This window comes from Vipera ursinii (assembly GCF_947247035.1).
Source record: "Vipera ursinii genome assembly, chromosome: 2".
NCBI classification, from domain to species: Eukaryota; Metazoa; Chordata; class Lepidosauria; order Squamata; family Viperidae; genus Vipera; species Vipera ursinii.
This window is the reverse complement of record NC_139513.1, coordinates 2279825-2294484: the sequence shown is the minus strand read 5'-3', so window position 1 is coordinate 2294484 and position 14660 is coordinate 2279825. Positions and strand designations below refer to the sequence as shown.

The window sequence follows — 14660 nt, the reverse complement described above, 5'->3', positions numbered from 1 at the left end:
ATCCCCCTCTGGCAGGATTCGGAGCGGAGCATGCGCAGGGGCGCTCGGAGGCGAGCGAGCGCGCCCTAGTGGGACCTGCGGACTATGGCCGCATCTCTGACAGCGCGATCGCGATGGACCTTAGCGGCCATTCAGACTGGCCTCTATTTAGACCAAGATAGAATAAAGAACAAAGTTGGGATCTTAGGTCATCTAGTCCAACCCAGTAGGATACCCTACATTCCTTGTGTGTCCAATCACACTTGGCCAATAATCTCTATCTATCTATGTATCTATCTATGTATCTATCTATGTATCTATCTATCTATCTATCTATCTATCTATCTATCTATCTATCTATCTATCTATCTATCTATCTATCTATCTATCTATCTGTTTCACTCCGCATCCAAGAAGCTTCTTCAAAGCTGAAGAAGTTTCTTGCACGAGAAGCAAAAGGCCTCAGGAAAAATCGAATCCTGCAGCCAGTTTTGCTCACTGCATATAGAAAAAAGAGGTTGACACTTTGGAAAAAGTACAAAGAACAGCAACCAAGATGATTAAAGGCCTGGAGACTAAAACACACAAAGAACAGTTGCAGGATTTGTGTTTGTCCGGTCTAGAGAAAAGGACTGGGGGGACATGATAGCAGTCTTCCAGTATTTGAGAGGGTACCACAAGGAGGAGGCAGTCAACTTATTTTCCAAAGCACCTAAAGGCAGGACAAGGAACAATGGATGGAAACTAACCAAGGAGAGAAGCAACCTAGAACTAAGGAGAAACTTCCTAACAGTGAGGACACTTAACCAGTGGAACAGCTTGCCACCAGAAGTTGTGGGTGCTTCATCATCACTGGAGGTTTTTAAGTGGAGACTGTCTCAATTGAGCAAGGGGCTGGACTAGAGGACCTCCAAGGCCCCTTCCAGCTCTATTCTGATTCTATTCTAAAAACCAAGAAAGTCCAAGTTGCCTCTTGAAAAAGCACCTTTGGGACAGCCGTGACCCGGATGACTGAGAATCTCCATTCCCCTCTAAATGCTCCCCGAGATTCCCTCCCTGCTGGCGAGCTTCGACTTTTCCTGCCTGGCCAAGTTTGGGGTCTTCCTTGCCCCCCCTTGCTCGGCACGTGCATGCAAAGGGAATCCAAAAGTGGGAAGATTGATTTCTCGTCCTCCAGTCCGGTTCCCACGAGGTGGTTCTTCACGTGTCTGGCGCCCTCCCTGCCCAGTCGTCTCCCCTGAGGAGGTGAAACGGTTACAGCGAGCGAGCGCGAAATCCTAGAGAGGTTGGTGCCTGGAGGAAACCTATAGGGAGGGGAGACCGACGGATCACGTGGGCCTAGGTGAGCCAATGGCGGGAGAGAAGCGCCTGTCAGATTTGGAAGAGAAAAGAGAATCGCCGGTTCGCGTCAGCCGCTTTGCTGCTCTGCGCGAGATTCCCGTCTTTCACCCTGAGGGCTTTTTTTCCGGGGGGGGGTCTTTATTATTTTTTTACGTTTCCTCGTCATGCTCTGTGGTAACATATCTGAAAAGTTTAATGCAGGTAGTCCTCGACTTCCATTCATTTTAGAAGATGAAACGGTTACAGCAAGCGAGCGCGCGCGGAGGCAAAGTGGCAGGACGTTCGGCGATGTCCGTTGGGAGGCGCGCATGCTCAGTCACCCTCCATATGAGCGTGGATTTCCTCCCTCCCCTCTAGTCTCTGGAGGAAATCCGCGGGGAGGGGAGCGAAGCGCGTCGGATCACGTGTGCCTGGCCAGCCAATGCCAGGAAGCGCTTGTCAGGTTTAGGAGGGAAAACGCAAGTCGCAGGGTTTCCTCAGCTAGGCACGACTCTCTTCCACCTGAGGGATTTGGGGTGGCGGGGTGGCCTTTATTGTTTTTTTTAAAGACTTCATCATGTTTTTGTGGTATCGGAGAGTGAGGTGTGGGTCTCCTGGTGGGTCATTATTGGAAAAGGACACCGTTAAGGATAGATTGGCTTGGACAAAACCTGCGTCAGGTTCCTTAGGGCACTTGAGGGCACAGAATGAAAACCAAATGTCAAACCATCGGTTGAATTCTCTTCTGCATCTCAGCATTGACATACAGCTTTGGAAAACAGCCTCAATTTTAGCTCTGGTTGAAAAGAAAATGACCTGCAGAACTTGTGGACTGCAAAAGGACTCACCAGCTACCCTTCCCAAGGATCCTCTACTTGGCTGAACATGAAGCCTTTGGCCAGCAGCACTGGAGACATCACAATTGAAAACACAATTTGGGCATCTTTTGAGCTTCTCAGAGACAGACCCCCCAACGCCTCCTTTTTTTCTCTCGCTCGCCCAATTACTGAGTTGGGCCTCTGGAGAAGCCCTTTCCTGGCTTCCCAAACGTGGGCCTATTGCTTGTGGGTCACGCTGTTTAGGCCCCTCTCTTGCCAAGGAAATCACAAATGTAGAAATTAATGATTAAGCAATCATTTTTTAATCTCTCAAATGTATCCAGTTTATAGAAGGTCGCTAAACATTTCAGTTCTCTGGTAACCCTTTGAGTTCTCGGATGTTAAGCAAGATGATGGCTTAAGCCATTTTAAATGCCACATGGTTTTTCTTTGTATATGTTAAAAGGACACAAATATGAAAGTTCCTAACAAATGCCATACATTTATATAAGAGAAGAGTTTCCATGTTTTATACACTTTGTTGCTTTGTTTATAGGTAGATCTGTTTGCTAATGCCTTTCTGCATATTCCACTATGCATCATTGTGCAGTGTGAATTCTTTGAAATAAGTCAGATCTGAAATCATTCCACCTCTTTCTACAACTTTCTAGATCAGGCATGTCAAACTTGCGATGTCACGTCCCTCAATGTATCAGGACTTTTTTCCCATTGCTGGCAATGGGGTGGGTGCAGTTTCAGCGTGACGCATCCGGCCCATGGGCCAGTAGTTTGACATGCCTGTTCTAGGCCTATCCCATTCTCATCTCACTAAAATTCTCCAACATATTAAACTTTTTTTCTTTTAGCTTCCTTTGTGTATATTAATTAGAGGCAACATCTACACTGCACAACTGCTCCAAATAATTTACTATATTGACCCTTCAAAAGAGGAATATTGTTAATACTCAGGATATACTGAAACAGTTTTTAAAAAAAGCTACATTAAGAGTCAAAATCATGCCAGACATTCTCAAATTTGTAATGACATGGTCCTCTAAAACTTCATACGGGACTGACTTTTCTGATTATCTTTATATTGCAAATTCAGGAATCTGCCACAGGCACTAAAATGACATCAAAAACCTTGGGAAACAGCAGTTCTGGAATATAACAGGGGAAAAATCCATGAAGAATTCGCTTTCAGCTGAATGTTATTTCTTCATTTTAGAAGATTATAAAATGATTCTGCTTGTCTTGCTCAGAACTGAAGACACAAGGAGAAACAGTTCAATTGAACTTTCTCCTTTATCAAAAATATTGCTCATATGGTACACTGGAATCAAACCATTTTCAAAGTAAGGAGGATACAGCTGCAATCATAAATGAATTGACTGCACATCTGTTTTCATCAGGATTAATGTGATTTTGCAACCAGAGATCCTTAACTAAACAGTCATATAAACATTCGGGATATTCACTGATTTTTAAAAAAAGTTTTAATACTTTGCTACGTGTTTAAGGAAGGTAGGTATTTTTAGTAGTTACAGCTAAAATATGCACAAAAGTTTTCCCCTGCTTTGTTTGCACATGGCAGCTCTCCACAAAGCCTGGAGCCTGATCCCAGACTTGGTCCAGATGTTGCTTCTGCCTAGATAAACACACATGACCAGGCAGAAATTTTGATATAATGAATGGGGAAATTTAATAACATTCTCATGAGCTGGACCTAACTGACTAGGGTAATACCTCTAGAATTAAGATATATATCCTGGCAGCTCTCCATATATTCAGTTTTTTTCTGTGGTGATCCTCCAAACGAAGGAAGATTTCCTTAACTTCTTTTCACAGGATCCTGATACTCCTTCATTCTTAAAGTGGATCCTTTTCTGGGAAGTAAGAACAAGGTGATTCTCTGTATTTCATACATTCATACTGTACTGTCTCCTGCAGGAAACTTTTTGGGAAATAAGAGAGCACTTTGTATTGAAATTCTTACTAAATTTCTTACATTTATATAGTTTCTCCTTTCATGGAATGTAAGACTCCTGCTCTATAATTTCTCTTCCAGACACACATTTCTCCCATGTGGAGCTAAGGGAACTCTTACCTTAGGCACAAAGCCAGCTGGGGAACCTTAGGCCAGTCACTTTTTCTCAACTCTATGACAGTGATAATGGCAAACCACTTCCAAAAAATTCAAAAAAAAAATCCTGTGAAAAAACTACCTCAAAGGAACAATAAAAAAAACTTCACAAGTTTTTCACAAACTGCTTTGCTTACATCCTATTTCCCTCAAATGGTGCCTTTTAAGAGAAATCAGTTCAAAATTCTTGACTGAAGTTCTCTACATTTTATGCCTTTACTGTACAGTGTGTGTTTGATATCACAATGGATTCTTTCACAGGAATTAAGGACACTTCAATCGCTAAAGGCATCTTACCCATATGGGTCCTTTTATGGAAAATAAGTTGATTGTTCCACATTAAGTTCTTTCCACACATCATTAATGTATATTTTTTTCTCTCCTGCATGGATCCTTTTGTGAGAAGTAAGAGAACTGTTCAAACTGAAGCTCTTTCCACACACTGTACATTGATAGGGTTTCTCTCCTGTGTGGATCCTTATATGGGAGGTAAGGTTACAGCTTTTGCTGAAGCTCTTTCCACACTCTATGCATTTATATGGTTTCTCTCCCGTATGGATCCTTTTATGAGAAGTAAGGGAACTGTTCAGACTGAAACTTTTTCCACAATCCATGCACTGATAGGGTTTTTCCCCTGTATGTATTCTCCTATGGGAAATAAGTTGGCTTTTCCACCTGAAGCTTTTCACACATTCTGTACATTGATAGAGTTTCTCAGCTATGTGGATACTAATATGATTAGTAAGCGAGCTGCTTGAAATAAAACTCTTCCCACATTCCTTACATATATAAGGTTTCAACCCTGAATGGATCCTTTTATGGCAAATAAGGGAACTGCTGCTGCTGAAGCTCCTTCCACACTCCATGCATTTATATGGTTTCTCCCCAGTGTGCATTCTGTTATGGGAAGTAAGGTGACTGCTCTGAATAAAGGACTTTCCACACTCCATACACTTGTAGGGTTTTTCTCCTGTATGGATCCTTTTATGAGAAGTAAGGGAATCACTATAACTGAAGCTCTTTCCACACTCTGTGCACTTAAAGGGTTTCTCTCCTGTGTGGATCCTTTTATGGGAGGTTAGGTGATTCCTGTTGTTAAAGCTCTTTCCACAATCCAGGCATTTATAGGGTTTCTCTCCTGTGTGAATCCTTTTATGGGAATTAAGAATACTGCTTTTGCTGAAGCTCTTCCCGCATTCCAAGCATTGATAGGGTTTCTCTCCTGTATGGATCCTTTTATGAGAAGTAAGGGAACTGCTCATACTGAAGCTCTTTCCGCAGTCCATGCATTGATAGGGTTTTTCCCCTGTGTGCATCCTTTTATGAGAAGTAAGATGACCTTTCAACCGGAAGTTCTTCCCACACAATATGCATTGATAGGGTTTCTCTCCTGTATGGATCTTTTTATGAGAAGTAAGAGAACTGTTCATACTGAAGCTTTTTCCACAGTCCTTACATTCATATGGTTTTTCCCCGGTATGCATCCTTTCATGGGAAGTAAGGTGACTTTTCCACCTGAAGCTTTTCCCACAGTCAGTACAGTGATATAGTTTCTCTCTGCTATGGGTACCAATGTGATTAGTAAGGGAGCTGCTTAAAATAAAACTTTTCCCACATTCATTGCACATATAAAGTTTCAATCCTGAATGGATCCTTTTATGAGAAATAAGACACCTGTTCAAACTGAACCTCTTTCCACACTCTGTACACTGAAACGGTTTCTCTCCTGTATGGATCCTTTTATGAGAAGTAAGGGAACTGTTCATACTAAAGCTTTTTCCACAGTCTGTGCACTTATAGGGCTTCCCCCGTGAATGGATCTTTTTATGGGTAGTTAGATTACCTCTCCACCGAAAGCTCTTTCCACAGTCCACACATTTATAGGGCTTCTCCCTTGCATGGATCATTTTATGGGGAGTAATATTACTGTTATTCCTGAAGCTGTTTCCAATATTCCACCGATTGCTATAGTTGGGTTTTGCTTGAAATATTTCACCACTTCCTTGCCACTTTCCCATTCTGCTTTCTTTGCAATCATGTTGGGTCAGGAAATTATCCATTTCTGTGCAATCAGGAATGGATTTTTCTCTCCAATTATAAGATTGGTTTCCCTCATATCTCCTTTTTCCACACTTATCTGCAGATGTGTCTCCTTGTATTTCAATTTTGATTATTTGTGATGGCACCACATCTGGCTCTGGGTAATTTTCAGTGTCCTGATCACCAACTGCTTGAGGGGAAGAAAAAGAAATCAGAAAAGTCTTCAATATTACCATTTGCTCTCCCCATGACAGTCTCTAGCCTGTATCTATACATAGGCATTTGCAAGGGGAGCAGCAGGGTAAATGGCTACATGAATATTTATTAATTTAAAATTTAGGTACTTAGAACTGCAGAGATGAACTAGAATTAATATAAGAGGAAAAGAGAAAGGAGATGTCATCATTTTTTAACAAGATCTGCACAGATCTCCTAAGCTGCAAAAAAGAAACAAACACCAAAACCCATCTAGATCTCCTCAATCTGACTTAATTTTCCTCCAGAGGAAACTTTACCTAAAGAGGCCACAATCCTAGATGTCTCCAACATAACTTCTTGGTGCAAGACTTTCTGGTTGGGATCCAGCAACAACCATTCTTCATTGGTGAAATGAACAGCTACCTCCTCAAAGGACACAGGACCCTGAACGAGGAAGGAACAGAATCAGAACCAACATTAGTCATGATTCTGGTTGATCCCTGGTAGGAGTGGGACAAGGATAGTGCATCCATCGTGGCTCTCCTTGACCTCTCAGCAACTTTCGATACCATGAACCACGGTATCCTTTTTGGGTTGACTCCGGGAGTTGGGAATGAGTGGTTTATGTGCTGTTTTACCTTCTTCCTCTGGCATCGATCCCAATCAACAGGGAGTGAAGGGTAGCCTGTGGGTCCTGCTTTCTAAAATGCTGCAGTGGTTAATGCACTGTCCCCCACCCCTTGTAGCTATGGGATGAGGTATCATCAGTATACATATGATATATCAGTGCACATCTCTGTCCTGGGTGAAGTAAGTGATGCTGTGGATGTGCTCTCATGATGCTTGGAGGCTATGGGGGTCTGGGTGGGGTACAACAGTCTTCAACTGAACCTGTTAAGATAAGTGGCTGTGGATAGAAGGGGCTTCCACCTCTGGGGGTTTAACATCTTTGGCTTGGATGGACTTGCACTGCCCTAGAAGGACGTAGCATATAATCTGGGTGTCCTCACGTAGTCATGGCTAGGAGGATGTTTGCTCAACTTCAGAGGTGCACCAGTTACAATTCTTCCTGGATCAAGTAGCCCTCCTTTCAGTCACTCATGTGCTGGTCATTTCCCAGATGAACTACTGCTATGTGCTCAACAGGAGGCTACCCTTGAAGAGTATCTAAAACCTGCAAGTGGCGTAGAATGCAGTGGCACAAGCAGTTCTGGGTGCCTCCAGGGTTGCACATGTAACACCTCTGGGATGGGTGTTAGTTTGCTTCTGGGTCCAATTCACAGTGTTGGCTGTTACTTTTAAAGCCCTTTGTGGCACCAGGTTATGTGAGGAACTGCTTCTCAAATTGACCCATACCAGCTAAGTCAGGCAGGGAGGACACGTTGTAGATCTCATTGGTTAAATAATTTTGACTGATAAGATCTAGGGCAGGGGTAGGCAACCTCGGCTCTTTTATATGACTCATGGACTTCAACTCCCAGAATTCCTGAGCCAGTCAGGAATTCTGGGAGTTGAAGTCCACGAGTCATATAAAAGAGCCGAGGTTGCCTATCCCTGATCTAGGGGAAAGGGCCTTCTGTGCTGTTGTCCCCAAGATGAGGGTTAACCTTTTAGCTTTGATAATTTTTAAACTTTTAACTTTTAACATGTAAATCTTAACCCTGTTTTTAACTGTTTTAATGTTGTTCTATAATTATGTTTTTATACCATTTTATGAACTGCCCAGAGTCACTTAGGTGAGATGGGCAGTGTAGAAATTTGAGGAATAAATAAAACCATCTCCTTACCTCTTAAGGAGAGGATGCACACAACACTGCCTCCATCTAGGCCAAACATGGAACTATGGCCCTTTTATGGCTGACTCAGGAATTCTGGGAGCTGAAGTCCACAAGTCATAAAAGGGCCATCTTTTCCCACCCCTGATCTAGGCAATGTAGAGTGGCAGGTTCTCCCTGAATATTATCAAATTTGTTATATATGTAGTAATCGTATTCCTAATTTCATGATATTAATAAGATGCCCACAGCTGATTTTTCTCAGGTAAGAAGGTTCAGTATACAACCACTAAAGAATTCAGTCTGTTTCCAAAAAAGCTTTGAGAGGCCGGCTGAGTGTGACTGACCACTAATGCGAATCCTAATTTCCCTGTCCCACAATGCTCTGGAACAGCAGTATCATACACTGAGACCACAAGCTCCCTTCGTCCCATGTGCTCCCACAGGGAGGGCCTTCTCAGGATACCGCCAGTTAAGGAATGCCAGCGGGTTATTCCCAGGGGAAGAGCGTTCTCTGTGGGCGCGCTGGCCCTTTGGAATGATTTACCCGTGGAACTCCGGACCGCCCCCAATCTGCGTTCATTTCGCCGGGACCTGAAAACCTGGCTTTTCGACCTATCAGGCCTGGACTGAAGGGGTTTTTAGCTTTTTAAATATTGTTTTAATTGTTGGGCTAACTAATTTAATTCATTTTAATTTTATATTATCTTTTATATTGTATTTTATGCTGCCCTGTAAACTGCCCTGAGTCCTTCGGAAATAGGGCGGTATAAAAATCTAAATAAATAAATAAATAAATAAATAAATAAATAAATAAATAAATAACTCCAAAGCAGTCTCCACCTGCTCCCCTATCGTAGCCTCAGATATTTTCTTTCCTACCTGAGCTGGAGATCCAGCTGCTCTATCAGTTCCACCAGTAGAGAGAGAGCAACCGATGAACAACGGTGACTCCATTTTGTTCTCTGGGAAGGAGAAAGAATGGACAAAGCAGGAAAGCGCTTAATTCCACCTTTTGTGGTCTGAAGGCATGACTTTTTCCTATACCGTGGAGGGCATCCCCATTTCTCTATCCTAACCTCAGTCTTCAGTGACATTTCATGGGCTCTGTCTTTGGACCCAAGGTTGAAAGAAGGAACACGCCAGAAAAGAGAGGTGATGTTGGAGATAATCCAACAGGGAAATCTGTGAGAATGTGTGCCGCTTGGGGGGTGTATGAAAGCCCTAATAAGCAGGCATATATATAGAATGAAGGCTACTGCTAAGCTTGTAAGCCGCCCTGAGTCTTCGGAGAAGGGCGGGATATAAATGGAATTTAAATAAATAAATAAATAAATAAATATTTACTCAAAATCACCTATCAAAAAAGCCCAAAGTTATTCTTATCTCTGAGAATAAAGAGAAGTATCTCAGGATAGAGTAGCCAGACTGGAACCCAGGAGATTCCCTAGAAGGGTCCATTTTCTGCAAACGGGGATCAGTGGTATAGGTCAGTGATGGTGAACCTTTTAGAGACTGAGTGCCCAAACCACAACCCAAACCCCACTTATTTATCGCAAAGTGCCAGGGCCGCATCAGCATTGTGGTGTCCTCAGAGGGCCATGGAGGCGTGGCCCACTGGGTAGGTATGGCTGCAGTTGTCATGGCAGACTGGGTGGGCATGGCCACCTCAATATTGCTCATGTGGGGGACACCTGTGTGGGCCGGCTAGGGGGAGATCCAGGGGGTCTCTGGCAGGTGGGGCAGTGAGCAGGAGGACCAGCAGAGATGGGAGGCACGCAATCCTAGCTGGGACTGGGGGCCATGGCGCCAATGGGGATCCCTGCTTGGGGTGGCCTTTGGCTTGCTGGGGGTGGGCATGTTCTACCACCTCTACTTAAGCTTGCTAGCTAGCTGCTTTGCCTCCTTTGTGTTGGGTGGGGCTGCTGCTCCGGGCGGCGGCAGTGAACATGCCCACAGAGAGGGGTCCGAGTGCTGCCTCTCACATACATGCCATAGGTTCGCTACCACTGGCATAGGTTCTCCTGCTTGAGCAGTTGCCTGGACTAGAAGACCTTCAAGGTTCTGTTCCATTCCATTCCATTCTATTGGAAGGTAGTATGTGGAGTGACGGGACAGATTTCCTTTGTGGGACTTTAGAATAACAGAGTTGAAAGGAGCCTTGGAGGTCCTGTACCATTTCAGACAAATGGCTGTCCAATGTTTTCCTGAAAACCTCCACTGATGGAGCACCTACAACTTCTGGAGGTGATCCAGTCCACTGGTTGATTGTTCTAATTGTCAGGAAATTCCTCTTTATTTCTAGGATGGTTCTTTCCTCCATCAGTTTCCATCCATTGCTTCTTGTCCTGCCTTCAAGTGCTTTGGAAAGTAGGTTGACCCCCCCACCTGGCAGTCACTCAAACACTGGAACGCTGCTATCATGTCACCCCTCGTCCTAAGCCTTCAAGTATGAAGAAGAAGAGTTAATTCTTTGTTGCTGGGTCACCTTCTAGAAGGTCCAATGACTACACATGACAAGATAAAGAAAATGGAGAATAAACAATCTCCGTGGGAAACCTCCAATAGAAGGATCTTTCCTTACCTATTGAGGTGGCCTGAAGTTGACCTTCATCCTTGGAAATCCTTCTGAAACATGGACTGTGAGAGGGATTTACTGGATGTACCTTGTCTTCAGGACTGTTAATGCCAATCTCCAGCAAAGACCTCAGAACCTGAAGTATAGACCAAGAAGCCAAGTTAAGAGGCAAGAACTGGAATTTCCTATATTTTTTTTGCCCACAATGTTGCTAGACCTTTGTGTCCATAATTTGGAATGAAAGAGGATGATGGAAGAATCACTCCAAATATGCCGCTTGGAAGAATACCAGAGCAAATGTTGCTAATAAGGTTCTCTAACCATCTCATTGCCTTATTAATCTCCAAAATTCTTAGGGAGACATTTAAGATTTCAAGTACATTCAGATCACTCCATATTTCCCAAGAGGAACATCTCTCACCTGGTGTCCTCCCTGCTCCTTCTCTGCTTGGGTCAGCAGGAAGCCTTCGGCCAGGGCCACCGCCTGGCAACTGGTCTCTGCTCGGCATTCCCGCACCCAGCGCTGCATCTCCCCGGGCAGAACGGCCAGGAACTGCTCCAAGATCAGTCGGTCCAACATCTGAGCTTTGGTGTACTTCTCAGGCTGCAACCACCCCCAGCAAAGGCGGTGAAGGCGGCTGCAAAGCTCTCGCGGCCCCTCGGCCTCCTGAAAGAGGCTGTTTCTGAAGTACCAATGCTGGCTCTCAGAACTGAGGGCTCCCTCCAGGATCTTCTGCTCAGGTCCTGCCCAGACCTCCTCACAGCTCTCAGGATGAACAGCAGAAGGGACTCTTCCTACTACGTTCCAGGCTGGGTAGGTTGCATCCATTTCCAGCCTCTTCTCTGACAGCGATCCAGAAGGGCCCTGTAGATCTCCCAGATCTCCAAAGGTTTGTTTTTTTCCCCCCTCCTTTTTCCAATCTGTTTTCAGTCCTGGGAACTGACGGAGTTGCACAGAGAACCCCGGGAGAAGATTTTCAAGCCATTCAGCTCTCAAGGAAGAGAAGAAAAAAAGAAAAGAAACTTCAAGGGATCACAGATTGTTCTCATTCAGAAAGGGTGATTGTTTCATCAAATTCAGGGCAAAGGAAGAGTTTGGAGGGGGAGGGGGGCAAAATTAAAAGATGTTTCAGGTTTCCTGTGTCTCCTCCCCTCCTCACCCTTGGAGACCACCCCTCATTTTGGGGGGAGGCCTTCTGCAGAGGTGCAGCTGAATTCTATTCACAGCAGGAATAAGAGGGAGGGGGAGGAGTACCAGGCAGGAAAGCCCCTCTCCCGGGATCCTTGTTAGAAATCTTGAAAAGCAAACCTGGTTTACGCACAATAGGAGTACATAGTTCCTTTACTCCCCCACCCCCACCATCACAACTCTTTCTCTCACCGCGCCCCCCCCCCCAGTGTTACATCTCTTGCATGCACAGCTGGAGCAGGATGGGGAAGGGTCTCCCTTCTCTCTCCTCGGAATGTGGAGTCCAGCAAACCCTTTCGGGGAATCTGGGGTACCCTCCCTCTCACTATTCTCTTCTTCCCTGGCAGAATCGACCAGGGAGGCTCCCCCTACTGTTGAAATATGGGGCAAATGTTTCCCCCTACCCCGGGGTCGCGAGGTCCCCTCCTCCCGGCCCCGGTCACCCTCCCCCCGAAATTCCCACGGCAGAACTCACAACCGCTCCTCCCCAGGCGAGCAGACGGGGCGGAGCAGGCGCAATAAAGCGGGTGAGCGCCCCCTACTGGCACCTCCGGGCACCAGCTTTGAGCCTTTGAAGGAGGGACGTGGGTGGGTCTTTAAAAAGGCCGTCCTGGCCAATCTCTGCGCAGGAGCCGGATCTGATAGCGACCAGATGCTATATTTGAGACTGGCATTTCTGACGGCATCAGTTTTGGAGAGGGGAAACCAAAAGGGTTGGATAATAAAGACTAGGGTGGTATTAATATCCTCGTAATGCTAATTAATGCTAGGGTTAGCTTCGCGCTCCGTTCTTCCCAGGAGGCGGCAACTCCAGAGGTCATCTAGCCCAACCTCCAGCAGGCCACAAAGAGTCTCTTCGGGGAGGGTTGTGGCTGCACCCAGCTCCTCCCCCTCCCTAGATCCATTCCCTCTCCCCCGCCTCATCTGGAAGCTTTATCCTCCAGCGATGAAATGGGAGATGGCAGGAAAAGGGAGAATAAGACAGTTGGAAGGGACCTGGGGAATTACCAGAGGACTGGAAGAGAGCTGATGTAGTTCCCATCTTCAAAAAAGGGAAAAAAATAGACCCAGGAAACTACAGACCTATCAGCCTGACCTCAATACCTGGGAAGATTCTGGAAAAGATAATCAAACAACAAATCAGCGAACACCTTGATGCAAACAAAGTCATCACTAAAAGTCAACATGGGTTTTGGTCACCACGATGTAAAAAAGATGTCGAGACTCTAGAAAGGGTACAGAGAAGAGCAACAAAGATGATTAGGGGGCTGGAGGCTAAAACATATAGGGAACGGTTGCTGGAATTGGGTATGTGTAGTTTAACAAAGAGAAGAGTGAGGGGTGACATGATAGCAGTGTTCCAATATCTCAGGGGCTACCACAAAGAAGAGGGAGTCAAGCTATTCTCCAAAGCACCTGAAAGCAGGACAAGAAGCAACTGATGGAAACTAGTCAAGGAGAGAAGCAACCTAGAACTAAGGAGAAACTTCCTGATAGTTAGAACAATTAACCAGTGGAACAACCTGCCTCCAGAGATGGTGAATGCTCCAACACTGGAGGTTTTTAACAAGAGACTGGACAGCCATTTGCCTGAAATGGTATAAGGTTTCCTGCCTGAGCAGGAAACTAGATGACCTCCAAGGTCCCTTTCTTCTTCTTCTTCTTCTCCTTCTTCTTCTTCTTCTTCTTCTTCTTCTTCTTCTTCTTATTATTATTATTATTATTATTATTATTATTATTATTATTATGGTATCTCTTAAAGTCAAAGGGTAAGGGTGGAATTTCTGGCTCTAGAATAAGAAATTAATGTATTAATGAATTAATGTATTCAATTAATATATTATTATATTGCATTAACTGGGAAGACAAATATTTTCTCATTTAATACCCAGACACCCCCCCACTCCTTGAAGTACAAATCCTTGTCTATCATTCAAAGGTCAAATGTATGTTCAGACTGTAGAAAGCAGTAAAAGAGTTATCAATTCTCTAGTTCCCCTTTGATTCCTTTGATTAAAGTTGGTCAAAGCATGATCAATGCTGCATGGATCATCTTCATACATGTAAAATTACATAATTAGGAAAATTCTAAAAAAAATTCCAAGATTTTATGAAGAATGTTCCCACATTTTATAGGCTACAATTTCTCTTGTTGCTTGCTTCTTTCAAAGATTATCTTGCTAATCCTTTTTTCATTCCATGGTTTTCTATGCATCATTCTGCAGTGTGAAACAGTCACATTCAAACACATTCCACCTCCTCCTACCACTTTCTAACATTTAATTCCACTCTCCCCCCCCATATGTTCTCCTACATATTCATCTGGTTTCTTCATTTAACTTTTTTGTTCAATGTATATTAAATATGGCATCACTTACATTGCACAACAACTGTTTACAACAATTTATTAACCTTTCAAAATGAGAAAGGTTGTTAATAATCAAGACATTTATTTTTAAAAAAGCTACATTAAGATAAAAAGCACAAAGTCACAATGATGCTAGTAACAGTTTTCTCCAAAACCATAGTAATGCTACGATCCCCTAACAGGTCAAGCACGATTGACCTTTCTGATCAGCTTGGTATCACAAAATGAAATAGAGGCACTAAAGCAGGGGTG

The 14660-nt window shown here is 44.2% G+C and overlaps 1 protein-coding gene across 1 annotated transcript; it reads right to left on the bottom strand.

Moving 5' to 3' along the window:
* Positions 1 to 3616: 3616 nt before the first annotated feature.
* Positions 3617 to 12056, bottom strand: LOC310633740 (uncharacterized protein). Its single transcript, XM_083351609.1, has 5 exons — positions 11273 to 12056; positions 10858 to 10987; positions 9156 to 9238; positions 6816 to 6942; positions 3617 to 6487 (listed from the first exon to the last, which is right to left on the bottom strand). The coding sequence occupies exons 1-5, from the start codon at positions 11678 to 11680 to the stop codon at positions 4572 to 4574; spliced, it is 2664 nt and encodes an 887-aa protein (XP_083207735.1). The 5' UTR covers positions 11681 to 12056; the 3' UTR covers positions 3617 to 4571.
* Between the last annotated feature and the right edge of the window lie 2604 nt (positions 12057 to 14660).

What these genes read in the sequence shown, in the direction of transcription:
- LOC310633740 (XM_083351609.1), bottom strand. Translation starts at nt 11,680, where the DNA reads ATGGATGCAACCTACCCAGCCTGGAACGTAGTAGGAAGAGTCCCTTCT. An exon ending in ACTTCAGGCCACCTCAATAG is followed by an intron (nt 9,239 to 10,857) that starts GTAAGGAAAGAT and finishes TCTCCTTCCCAG; the next exon opens with AGAACAAAATGGAGTCACCG. An exon ending in TAGGATTGTGGCCTCTTTAG is followed by an intron (nt 6,488 to 6,815) that starts GTAAAGTTTCCT and finishes CCCCTCAAGCAG; the next exon opens with TTGGTGATCAGGACACTGAA.